The following is a 14140-nucleotide window of genomic DNA, read 5'->3' as shown; positions in this document are numbered from 1 at the left end:
GCGTAATATTATTTTATTTTTTCAAATGAAACAAGCGTAATATTAGGTATGCTTTAAAAATAGTTAGATAGTCAAAACGAAATCATGAGATAGTTGGAGGATTAATCCGTAGTTTAACCAATTAAATTTAATGGTAATATTGGCCTTCGGTATGTTATGCAGCCCAATAGATGCCTGTTCTTTTGTTATGACAAATTTCCCAATTACATTCTCATCTTGAAAAAAGAAAAACCCTAGAAAACGAGTATAAACCAAGGATCAATCTCATAGCCGCTTATATCTTTTTGTCGAAGGCCGGTTAAAAACAGGAAAAATGCAGATTTCGTGAAAACCCTAACCGGCAAGACTATACTCTCGAGTCGAGAGCACGACACAATTGACAACGTCAAAGCCAAGATCCAAGACAAAGAAGGTCCGTTTTCTTCCTAAAATTTTGTTTTCTATTCATCTTAAAACCAAATTTCACCTTGATGCACCAACAGGCATACCTCCGGACCAACAACGTCTCATTTTCCGCCGGTAAACAGCTCGAAGATGGTCGTACTTTGGCTGACTATATATCCAGAAAGGTTTCTCTCTTGGGTTTTCTTCTTTTTATGCCATTTTAACTTTTGGTCTCATTTAGGTACTTATTGGGTCTTGTTCTTCTTATGGATGTAGAATCAACACTTCATCTTGTTTTAAGGTTGAGAGGTGGAATCATTGAGCCTTCTTTGATGGCTTTGGCTCGCAAGTATACCAAAACAAAATGATTTGCCGCAAGTAAGCTCTTTCATCTTGTCTTTTGTTTTATTTTATGATCATGTTTAGTTTTTACTCTTTAGTTGAAGATGAGATAGAAGTCTATGGGGTTCCGAAAATTACTTTAATCATTCTTCTACTTTGTGAGCTGAGCTAATTCTTGGCAGTTTGATTTTCATGAATGGCACAATGGAAATTGATGCTTGCTTATTGTGCAGTATGAGGCCTTTTAAATTTAATATTTGAGATATATATAAGAACTTAGTGAGGTTTTCTTATGAGATCGATGCACATACGATCTTAGTAAGGCGATGTTATGGAGATTGGCGTTTATGGAGCGAATGATTAAGTTAAACAACCCAGTGACTTGAATCAGGGTTTTCTATTCAAATATATCCTATTAAAAAATTATTTTCCAATATAACATGCACCCAAGATTAATTCCTAATCGAAGACTTCTATAGAAAGCCCTTCTCTACATGACAACTAAGTTAGAAAGAATTTCTAATTCATATTTTAATATAAATTTGAATTTAATATGAAGTACAATTGGATTTATCTTGATAATTGTAAATCTAGAATATAGAGATAATATGAAAAATTAGGAATTCTCTTTAGCTTTTAATCTCATGTTGTTAATAACAAGGCCTAACACTCCATTTATGTCTATAAATTAACTCTAATAGCTTTTCTAATTCATAAATCCAAGATGTTTCAAATAACTTTTTTTATCCTATAGTTTTTATTTAAAAAATTAAAGTTGCATTTTATTAATTCAATTTTCCATGTGGGTAGAAGTTGCTTCTTGTAAGAACTGTCATTTTGCTGACTTAGATTCATGTAGAGAAGTTTTTTCATAGAACGTGCCTTTGTCTATTGCAGAAATGGATATTAGATTGGGTAATAATTTTGAATAGGTATTAGATTGGAAAATAATTCGTAATGCGGTATATTTGAATAAAAAGTCCCCTTGAACAAATGTTCCTCTGTTTTTTTATCGACCACAATGTTTCATTTTACCCACTTAATTATTATCCTGTTATGCTCTTTCCTTAAGCATTAGCTCAAGGTTATAAGCTTTATATCGTGTAGAACTATATTGCAAATGTATTTTGTTTGGTAGGTGTATGGTCATAAAAAATAATTAATCTCCTAATTGTTTGTTTGCTAGATGTATGCTCGTCTCCATCCGAGCAGTGAACTGTAGGAAGAAGAAATGGTCAGGCAATCAGGTCAGTAAATGTCCCCCACATATGGGTTGTTTTATATTTATTTGGTTCTGAACTAATAAAAACACCACATACTTGCAGTTGAGGCCCAATAAGAAGATCAAGTAACTGTGACTGGTTGTCTTGAATGATCCAAAATTTTCCATTTACTTGTTTTTGTTTCTTGTTGAAATTCAATATCTGTGTTTTTACATGGATAGTTGTGTGTTAAAGTGAGGTTCAAATTTATGGTTTGATTGTTGCATTCATTTCGTTCGAAGATGGAAGTATGCGTTTTACACTTGTGGGTTGAGTTTGAACTTAGAATCGATGATCATCTATTTTGGTAATGATTAAATTGATGGGAGTATGTTATATATTGGGTAAACTAATACAAATTGACCCCTCGGTATGATTGATTTTTGTTACTGTTAAAAAATTAAGTGTGTGTGATCCTTTACATTATTGGTCCGTTCGGTTTTAATCAGTATTTCGGTATGATTTTTTGTTATTGGTTTAAAATCAAGTGTAGTTCATCCTTTACATTATTCCGTTTCGGTTTTAGTCCTTAAGCCTTTAACTGAAGTATGTGGTAATTAATTTTTTTTTTAAATTCCGCCTTTTTCTTCTTCTTCCCGTATGATCATCACTGGCTACCGATTTCTTTGCCACGACATGAAAGCTGGTGTGTAATCAGCAAGTTGGGTAGCAATATCAGTCCATGTCGGCGTATGCCAACGGGTACATCTGACTTGGAGTTGCTTTTACGAGGATTCTTTTTGGCAACTTGCAGACTAAAGGGAAAACCAAAAACAAAACATCATTCAACCTCCCCACTCACAGAGACCCGAAGCCTCACTGTTTCATCTCTTCAAAAATCTCATAGTAACTCAGTGGCTGATAACGTAGTTATTGAAGAGCCTCCATGGATGACCGCCCACTCAAGCTTGCCTCCATACCCTCCACCGCCTGGGCCCACGCTTCCCCTCTCCTTCAAGTCGCCTGTACAGGTCCAATCTCTCTCCCCTCTAAACCCAAAGTCAAAATGAAGGGAGAAAGGAAAGCTTTCCTTTTTCAATTTGACTGGGAGATCTAATAACTAATCCCAACCCTTTGCTTATCGAGTATTTTTATTGAAAGGAGAAGGTTTGGATTTGAAAGTTTAGGCTTTCTCCATTTTATATTGATCACCCAAAGGAAGTAACTTTTTATTGTATCAAAGTTCTTTTTAGTGACTGAAACTTATCATTGCTGTGTTGAGCTTTGCAAAATATAAAGCTAAAATGTGGTGTTTTTGAGTGATGATGATCAAGACCTTATATTTTTGGGTTTTGCTTTACCACTTGTATTCTGCAATGTTTGGTGATCACAGGTCTTAGCAGAGCTCATTCTTGGGGACAATTTCAATCTTTTTGCTGCCATGGCTACTTTAAGTTTTGATACTTTCTTAGTTATTATGTCAATGTCGTGTGATTTTTTTCTCATTTTTGAAGTGTGTTCGAAGTTATCATTATCTTACTTAAGATGATACTGCAACTGAAGATAGCAAGAAAAATCTCATTTTATTTTGTCTTGATAAAGGAGAATCGAAGGATCAATAAAAAAGAACCAAGTGCGTTTAATTTTACATCGACCGAAATCGGTCAACGAAAAACAAAAAGAGACTATTTGTATATCTTAATATTTTAAAAGTGAGTTTTGAAAGAGGCTTAATTAAAATAAGTGTCAAACAATATTTTTTTTCAGGGTACCACAAGTTGTCACTTTTATTTCAATTTTATAAATGTACTCGATTCGAAAAGCATGATATATGGTCATTTTTGTTTCGTTTTAATTAAGATGTGGTTATTGAATATTAGCTACTGTGAGTTTTGATGACATGGTACATTAGTAAAATGTTTAATTTTTATTTAAATCCTTAAACTTTAGATAAATTACTAATTATGAGTCTTTTTTTGTAAATCTAAAATAATTCAGGGATAAAATATCAATTTACCCTTTCTCCATATATTTTCTTCCCGAGACTTAATCTTATCTGTCGCTTTGCTTTATATCGGAATTAATTTTCACTTTGATTCACTGTTTTTTCTCTCCAAAGTTAATTTGTTCTTTTTATGAGAAGAACTAAATGAGTAATTAAAAGAATCTTTATCACAAAGTTGAAAAAACAATCTCTTGTGAAAAAACTGCATTTTCTTTAGAAAAAATGATGCAGATTGCATTGCTTCCGCTCGATCTCAGGTGGTTTCAAAGAACAAAAATGAAAACAATGAGGATAATAACAGAGTGTTCTCTTTATTTCTTGATTTATTGTTTCTTTCCATGGATTTCTGCATTGGAGACAATGAAGCTTCTTCTATTCAACTAAACGACGATAGTGTTGAAATCAGATATAAAGGACCCTTCCTCTTATCATCAATGGATTACTTCCGGATTCTCTCCAAAGGTTAAATTCATTGGTTTTGTTCAGTTTATCGAACAATATGTTTACCAGTGAGTTTCTTCCATAGATTGGTAACTTGAGTAGCTTGGAGTATCTGGATTTCTCAAGTAACAGTTTAACGGGAAGTTTGCTATTATTATTTGGTTATCTCGAAGCTCTAAGATATTTGAGATTGTCTACTAATAAGCTCATTAGTAGCGTTCCAGTTGGTTTATTTGATCCCTATAATTGATTCAACGATTCCATTTCGAGAGGTTCGAGTAGTCTCTTTAAGGCTCTTCGAAACTTATATCTGTTTAGAAACAACCTTGAAGGAACGATCCCTGCAGAAATGAGGCTTTTTACCAGCATGAGGTACTTGAAATTATCATTGAACAAGCTTCAGTCAAGGATACCGCTAGAGCTCGGGCTGTTTTTGAACCTAATCGTGCTTGATCTTCGAGACAATGCTTTGTCCGACGATGTTCCTGGGGATATATGTGAATATGGGAGTCTAGTTATCTTCAATTGGATCCAAATTCATTCAGTGGATCAATTTCGGATGAGATGAAACAGTGGTTTAGAGATGAAGCAGCAGAGAATTGGGGGGAAGAAAACCTAGGAAAAAAAGGGTAAATTAATATTTTATCCATGAATTATTTTGAGTTTACAAAAAGACTCATGATTAGTAATTTATCTAAAGTTTAAGGATTCAAATAAAAATTAAATATTTTTACTAACGCGCCACGTCGTCAAACTCACGGCAACTAACATCTCAATGACCACATCTTAATTAAAACGAAACAAGAGTGATCATATATTATGTTTTTTGAATCGAGTGTCCATACATTTATAAAACTGAAACAAAAGTGACAAACTCTGTAGTTCACCCTTTTTTTAATATGTGTATAATTTTTTTTCGATTAATCCAGATGCTTAATGTTACAAACTTTATCATTTTAGGTGTCCGGGTCATGACGATCATTAAATTCTGATGCTAAAGGACACATGTTGTATTCAAATAATTTTAAAAATTTTATTTAAAATAAAAATATGTAAAATGTTTTCTATAAAAAAAACTCTAACCCTCCAAAGCGGATTTTGGTATCGATACCGACGAGGTAGTATCGATACCAAGTAACATCGAACCCAATTTTGGTATCGATACCGGAAGGGGGTGTCGGTACCATAGTATAGTAGTATCAATACCATGGTAAGGGCATCGATACCAGGTCACATCGAATCTAATTTTGGTATCGATACCGGAAGGGAGTATCGATACAATAGTAGGATAGTATCGATACAATGGTAGGGATATCGATACTGAAGAACCATAAATTTTAAGTTATGCTGATATTGTTGTAGAAAGGTTAATAATAAGTACTTTTGATTAATGTTTAAGTTATAATTGTTAGGAAATACACTAACAATTGATATTATACATGTATTTAATGAATCTGGGATAGATCGAAATTAAACTCCCGAGTCGAGTAAGGCAAAAGGCAAGGGCCAAGTTCCGGAATAATCATATTCCCATTTTGGATATCTAAGCAAGGCGAGCCACGGGAGTGCATTTAATTATGTACGTACATGCTACTATAGTAATAGTGTAGAAATTATTAACTTCTGTATAATTATTACCAAATGACACTAAGTGTGTAAAATGATAAGAAATTTATACTAAGTGTATGCATTTCTGTATTGGGCACTTTGTGTGCTAAAATGATAAGAAATTCATACTAAGTGTATGAATTTTCGTATCGGGCACTTTGTGTGCTAAAATGATAAGAAATTCATACCAAGTGTATGAATTTCCGTATCAAGCACTTTGTGTGCTAAAATGATAAGAAATTCATACTAAGTGTATAAAATTCCGTATTGGACACTTTGTGTGCTAAAATGATAAATTCATACTAAGATTATGAATTTCCGTATGGAAAATATATGTGTATAAACATAAGAAATTCATAATAAGGAAATGGATTTTTATATTGGTAATGGGTATGCAAACCACACAGATTTTTGTGATGGTTGATAAATGAGGATATTAGCACTAGCGATGCAAATTATAGAATACTTATTGAAATATCCCTTGAAATGTAAAGTGTAATAAAATAACTTGTGTTTAAATTTTACTTGTTGATAAAATGAGGATATTAGCACTAACGATGCAAATTATAGAATACTTATTGAAAGATCACTTGAAATGTAAAGTGTAATAAAATAACTTGTGTTTAAAATTTACTTTTGATTAAGCATGCCTCACTAAGTAATACTTAACGTGTGTTTATTTCACGCATAGGTGGAATACCAGTTGAGTAAGGAGATCATCAGATATTAAGTCAGAGTCACCTCATCAGTAACAATATGACATACATGCCTGCTTTTGATATATTTTAGTTGTCATGTAATAGGTTTAGTAAAATCATTTTGAAAAGCTTTTGAATTAAATTACTGTAAACCGATGGAATATGAAACAACTTTTTTTATTGTATATGTAAGTTTAATGCATGTTTTAATTATAAGTAAATTATAGTGGTTTATAAAATGAAACAAAATTGTACGGCTTTTCAAATGGGAAGCAGTTTTAAAAGTTATGTGACATATGTATCTTGTATACATAAAAGTATATGGGAGATGGGTGTTACAATCGCAACATTCTTCCCGTTGCCTTTGCCTTTGTTGAAGGAAAAAGATACAAAGTATTGGGTTTTTTTCTTAAGAAATATACGGTTACATGTTATCACGAGGGAACGTATTTGTATTATTTCTGACCGAGGAGCTGGGATCAAAACAACAATGGACTCTTTGGGTCCAATGTGGAAACCCCCACACATCCAACATCGTTTCTGTATCTGACATATTACTGCAAACTATCATGGCAGATATAATAATATTGATGAACGTAAATTAATTATACGCATGGGTATGTTACATTTTCTCAATTTATTTCTCACTCATTTCATTTTTTATATTAACTACTTCATTTTGCTTAGGTTACGAAGTCTCACCTCAAACGTTTGAGGTTATACTTAAAGAATTGCAAGGAAAAAATGATTGTGGATACAATTACATTAGTGAAATCAACAAAAAAGTGTACAAACACATACGATGGTGGATATCGATATGGACATATGACAACCAACTTGCCTGAGTGTAACATTGCCAAAACCAGGTTAGTGATTAAATTGTAAGATTTTAAAACTTCATGTCTAATTTCAAAAAATTAAAAGTTTAGGACTTAATTGGAATATCTTTGTGTATGATTGAATAGTAAATAAGGAAGGATGGAAGGGTATAATGGTCAAATGATAAGGAATGAATTAAAAATTTATTATGGATGTTTTATATATCCACGTGTAACAAGGGAAGAAGAAGTGCAATGAATCCAAAAATTTCTTTCTTCTTCCTCCTTTCTACGTGAGTGCTTGGTAAAGGTAAGAATGCTTTCAGTTGGTTATTTCTTGTAAATTTTGAGTGGCTTTGATTCTTGGGATGTTAGAAAAGCTTAAGGAAGCTTAAAGAGAAGTAGAAACTAAAAGATTTGCAAGTTACGAGAGATTGAATAAAAATGGTTTTTAAGTGATTTGATAAGAAAAAGTTAATAAATTGATTTTCAAGTGAAATTTGACTTGTCATTAGTTGAAATAAGAAATCTAAAGTGTTAGAAATGAATTTAGAACATGTGAAATATTTGGCAAGATTCTTAGTTTCAAGTGATATTATGATATTTTGGATGTTTAAATATGTTAAAGGGGTGTAAGTTGATTTGAATAAGTGTAGTTGAGTTTAAAGGCTTTAAAGAAGAGTAAAGTGAGGATTTTAGCTGAGTTTTGGTTAATTTTTGAGTTGAACAAGTAGGTTCTAGGAAATAGGTATCGGTACTGGATAAACAATACCGACAATTCAAGGCAAAAATGGGTAATATCTTGGTCTGGGTATCGATATTGGATGAACAGTATCAATACTATAAGGTAAACGTTGATGAACCCTTTAAAGAGTATCGATACTGAAGTAGTAGCATCGATACTAGGGGTACTGATACTATTCAGATTGAAATTTAGAATTAAATGCTTCGTCCAGTTTATGTTATGAAGGATTAATTATAGTGATATGAATTACGATATTTATACCAATCGTATTATTGTGTAGATATTGAAAGAAGGCAAGTTTCGGACGATTTGAACTTATAAGAGTGTGCAAGAGTTATAAGTATTTTGCTTTGACTAGTGAGGCCAAGTTGAGTGCATGTTATTATTAAATATGATTATATGGAAAGAAGACTTGCGATGAGTCTATTTCCAATGTTTGATTGTATGAATTCATGAATACAAGTATATATTGATATGATTTCTATGTATACATGAGTATATGCATATGTCTATATGTTACGTGCATTGTTATACATGATCTATGTGTTATATGTTATCCTATGTGTCACATGATCTATGTGGATATATGAGAACAAGATATAAGCTATGTGACAATTACCTATGTGATGACTTGAATATGATATAATTATGTGGTATTGACATAAGTGATTATATGAAAATGTATATAAGCTACGTGACAATGACCTATGTGATATTGAACTACATGATTATATGAAAATATGAAATGTGTAAATAGTAAAGCCCATAAGTATGTGTTATGAGAGCTAAAGGTATAATTGGCATGCCAAGAGTCGAGGGTTCTACGCGGTCCTTCGAGACAATTCTATGTGGTCATTCGAGACATTTCTACATTGTCCTTCGGGACAATACTATGTGGTCATTCAAGACATTTCTACGCGGCACTTTGGTGCAATTTATACGAGTTGTGGTGACAACATTTTTGTACAACCTCAATGCACTCACATACCTTAAGTTCTCAATGATGTACATGGGATAGTAAAAGAAATGATATAAATGAACAACGAATGATAATGATAATGATAATGATGTTGATGATATATATGTGTGTGTGTGAGTGTGTGCATATATGCTTTTGTTATATGAGGTGTTTCATGGTTTCTGTATATGATTTTTATGATATGTTTAGAATATGTTTAAATGTTTTAAGATTTTATAAATGGATATAGCATGATAATGATGGTATATATTCATGTTTGCATTTTGTTATATGATATGTTTTATGATTTTATGTGTTATATGATGGTATGAAATGCTTAGATTATATTAAGTGTTTAAGGGGTTATTTTGTATTTATATGCCTCACTAAGTCAACAACTTAGCGTGTGAGTGTTTCACATGTAGGTTCAGAGAAGCAAGAAGAGAAAAGTTAAGCAAGTTAGGACAACATCTCCTTTCATAATATCAGACCAGAAAATAATTAAACCGTAGGTATTTTGTTATACTGAATATGGTTGGCATGTAATTAAAGGTTTGAATTGTATATGCTCTGATCAATTTTGTAAACAAACCTTATTGTAGCTATGTAAATTATGGAGTTATAGTTTCAAATTGAGTTTAAACTTCAGTTAGTTACTTTTGATTAAAGGTTTCACCATTTTTATATAAATAAAAGTTTAAATTTTCAACTATTTTTTAAAAGTAAACGATTTGAAAAGTCAATGTGACACCTCGGATTTGTATCCGGGTCGGATATGGGTTGGGGTGTTACACTAAGGCAATCAATTCAACCTTAAAGGGGCCCCGTCATTTACCAGTAACTGGTTTGTCTAAAATGACGTATTTTTGTTTGTGTAAATTTTTTTCCAAGCTTGGGGGACAAGCTCTTACTTGGGTACAAAATGGTCATGTTTATCACCCACGATTAGTAGCAGACCTGCATCAAAAGTTTGCAGCATCAAACAACATGTCCATAATAATAGTTTCTCGCACCCATGAATTATTTCGGATCACAGAAATGCCACGATCTCTGCAAGAGATTAAATCTAACTTTTTCGGAGTTAATCTACGAGATAGATGTTATAACTGTGAGTTTTTTCAGGCTTTGAAGTATCCATGCTCTCATGTCATAACAACTTACTCATTTTCTCGTCAAGACTATAAGCATTATGTGGATCCTATATACCAACTTTCACAAGTATTCAAGGTATATGAATATGAGTTCCCCCATAGGCAATGACAAAAACCCAAATGAGGTTCATACTTGGCTTCTAATTATACCAGATCCAGACTTATTAAAGGAGCCAAGTCGTCCAAAATCCACTCGAATTTATTGGGATATGAATATTCGAGAGACGTTAAGACAAAACTTAAGATGTGGCCATTGCAGATACCCAAGCCATAATAAGAGAAAATGTCATCTCTTTCATCATCACGTAACCGTTGACCACCACTCATGTAATCATATTTTCTAATGTTTCAACTTATGTTATTTCATTTTCTTTTAGTTTAAATTAATGTGATTTAAACTTTTTTATTTTACAAGATGACCCTTTCATATATCTATATATTTTTTCCAATTAAATGTTTAACGTTTAATTTTTACAATCTAATATACAATTAACTTTAACCCTAAACCCTACTTTAAAAACACAAATATTTTAACATACAATCATTTTTAACCCTAAACTTCTTTAAAAAAAACCCTAAACCATACAAATACAACACCTTAAACACTAAAAAAACCCTAAAACCAATTACAAAATCCTAAAACTATTTTACGTAAAACCCTAAACCTAAAATCATCAAGCATAGAATATGCATTCCCTACGACACGCCATTCAAGGGAGGCGCGTTCCCTAGGACGTTCCATTCATAAAACCTATGAAAGGCACGTTTCATACGACGCACATTCCTTTCCCTTGGCTAAGGCACGTCTCCTACCATGTGCCTTATTCTCTCTCCTAAAAAAAGGTTTTAGCTCGAGAAATAATTAGGAAATGGTTCTTGATAGGTAGTATTTTTTTAATAAGGTATTTTTTTGGGTCAAAAAACCCTCCAAAGAATCCACCCCGTCCCTCTCCCCTTCCCCTATCTCTTCACCCCTCTCCCTCTCTCTCTCATCTTCTCTCATTTTCCCACGTCACCCAACCATTCAACCAGCCTAGAGGCATATTGAAGTGTATTATTATAGTTTATAAAATATGTATTTATGATTTTAGAAATTTGGGGTGTAAGAAGATGACAAGAGTGATGACTGATTAATAGCAAATTATGACATATATGTGGTCATTCGGTGGTGAATCGACAACCAAAGATGATCGATGATGGAAGTAAAGGAATTAAAATTAAAGGTTTAAAAAATTTAATTTTTTTTCTTCTGAAATTTAGAAAAAGGATAGTTTTTTTTTAAATAATATTAATAATTTTAAGTTTTTTTATTTTAAATAAATTTTTAAAATTACTAGAATTTGACATGTGCTATTTAACAAAAAAAATTAACTGTAGTTACGGTACGAACACCTAAAATTGTAACGTTTTTAACGTTAGACATCTAAAAGAATAAAAAAAAGTGTAGGCATTTATTTGAGAAAAGCGGTATACTTCGGACATTTATTTTCTAATTAAGCCTTTGGAAAATGAGTTCGAATAGATAATAGTTTTATGGGTAAATTATGAAAACGGTTGCATTTGTTTCATTTTTTCATCAATCTTTTTATATTGGTGAGATGTTAAATGTTGTTAATATAAGTACGAGTGAGTAAAACCCGACTTGAAAAATTGATTTTTTGATTTGACTCAAATCGAATTGATTTTGAGTTATAATTTCATAAATTCGACTCGATTAAAAAAATTCAAGTTCAAAGCGATTTGTAAAAGACAAGTTGAATAACTCAATTTTTTAGTAATTAGTGATTTGATTTTCAATTTCGAGTCGAGTCTCTCGATTTTGTATGATATATGAATATAACATATAAAGAAATATGTATGTATTGTATATAATTATAAAAATATTTAAATTGGACTCAAATAATATCATAATATTATAAATATTTACAATTAAATCTAAATAGAAACTCAAAATTTGAGTCGACTCGATTTTTGTAAACTCGACTAGACTCAAAAAAAATAGTAAGTCAATTTCGAGTTATAGAATATGACTCGTCAACCCTAATAACTTGAATTTTTTTTTATTTGATTCAATCGAACTTTCACCCCTAAATATAAGGGTAAACTATACAAAAATCATATTATTTTTTATATGATTTTATTTTTGTTTTAAATAGATTTTTGAAGCGAATGGGTTTTTTATGATATATTTTTTATTTTATTTATTGATTTTCTCCTGTTTTTAGTCTTATAAATGTCAAATTTTAATTTGTTATTTCGTACGTGAAGTTTATTTGTTTCTTTATATTTCTATCTCCTTGTTTTCGAAAAGAATAATATTAAGGTTCGTTTCTCCACTTATTTAAAAGGTTGGGTTAATTTTGAAGGTAATGTCTACTTTTAGAATTATATCAATTCAATAATAAATTTATTACAACGTAGTATTTGTATCCTTTATTATTATTATTATTATTATATATTATTAATATCTTTATTTATAATAACCAATACTGTTTTTATTTTGCAACAGTTATTTATTAATAGTTTAAAAATATTTTTATTGCTGTTGAAACATGAATTATATAAGAATAAATTTAAAAAATTTAAAATTTAATCTAAATTAGTAGAACTTTATTTAAATGGAAGTTATTTTATCACCGCATTACATATTCAATTTGTTAAAATTAATTGAATATTTTTAGAACATCTTGAAATTAATTAAATTATATATATATAATCCATAAAATGAATTCAGTAATAAAAGTATTATTTTTTTATAAATCTTAAGTACAAAGACTTGTATTTATATGTGTTGTTAATAAATTAAAAAATGTTTAATATATACTGCCGAATAATAAGTGAAGATAGGATTGACGTTGATCCCAGGTGTATGCTCTGTGAGGAGATTGAGACTCTTAAGCCAACTGAGCTTAATGAATAAGTGGCTCCCATATTGGTTCCTTAACAAACAAAAAAACACAACATTTTATAAATTTGAAATTCGAATGTCAGCCTCGACCATCAATCTTGAAAGATTTAGCAATGTTATCATCTCTAATGTTAGTTGAAGACATAGACCCCGGACTACGTACGGTTCGAACATCTGCATTGCCGAAAGCCGAAATCGCAAACGCCGAGTCCTGCCCGTAGTTGTACTGATAATGTATTACCCCCTTAGGGAAAACGGACACATCTCCAGCTTCAAGTGTCTGACTACGTAACACATTGTTTGCATCGATGAACCTAACTTCGAGAGAGCTGGTGAGAATAAAAAGAAGCTCAGCCAATTCGGGATGGCGGTGGGGTGGATTTAAGGAACCCGAAGGGAACTGCAGAACAGCATAGGAAACACCCTGGCCATTTAAGGCCGGAAATTCTGCCTCGCTAACTTTGATAACCCCGAAAGCTGCCGGTTGATCGGCAGCTGCCGGTTGATCGGCAGGGGCCGGCCCTGGGCTGGGGCAAGAGGGGCACCCGCCAAGGCCCATAATTCTAATTTATATTAATTTACCATACTTTAATAAATTATTAATTAATTCACCGATTCTATCAATGCACTCTCCATTTCTTATTATATTGTTATAAAGAATAAATTAAATTAAGAGTATTGCAACCCAGAGCCCACAAATATTAATGCACTATTTTTTTTGGGCTACGTTAATGCTTTAATTTTAATTGATCGGAACTTGTTAATTAAAATTTGGAAAATAATGTTAAAAAACTGTTATTTGTTATCAAAATTCAAAAAAAAAAAAATCTTACCAACATTCAAATTCATAATATTTATCAACGGTTATTTTTTATTCCCA

At 31.6% G+C, this 14140-nt stretch overlaps 1 protein-coding gene and 1 long non-coding RNA gene across 2 annotated transcripts; one reads left to right on the top strand and one right to left on the bottom strand.

The window, feature by feature from the left end:
- The first annotated feature begins 305 nt into the window (after positions 1-305).
- LOC120177872 lies at positions 306-3520 on the top strand. The gene is made up of 6 exons (XR_005521481.1): positions 306-412; positions 483-569; positions 661-762; positions 1913-1973; positions 2052-2959; positions 3322-3520. It is a non-coding gene; the product is annotated as an uncharacterized LOC120177872 (long non-coding RNA).
- A 9819-nt stretch (positions 3521-13339) lies between these two features.
- LOC120177873 (germin-like protein 9-3) lies at positions 13340-13819 on the bottom strand. Its single transcript, XM_039183858.1, has one exon. The coding sequence runs from the start codon at positions 13817-13819 to the stop codon at positions 13340-13342; it is 480 nt and encodes a 159-aa protein (XP_039039789.1).
- Positions 13820-14140: the final 321 nt, after the last annotated feature.

Source organism: Hibiscus syriacus, unplaced genomic scaffold (assembly GCF_006381635.1).
Source record: "Hibiscus syriacus cultivar Baekdansim isolate YM2019G1 unplaced genomic scaffold, ASM638163v2 tig00112342_pilon, whole genome shotgun sequence".
NCBI lineage: Eukaryota > Viridiplantae > Streptophyta > Magnoliopsida > Malvales > Malvaceae > Hibiscus > Hibiscus syriacus.
Note: the sequence above shows the minus strand (reverse complement) of the source record. Positions and strands in the feature narration are given on the sequence as shown.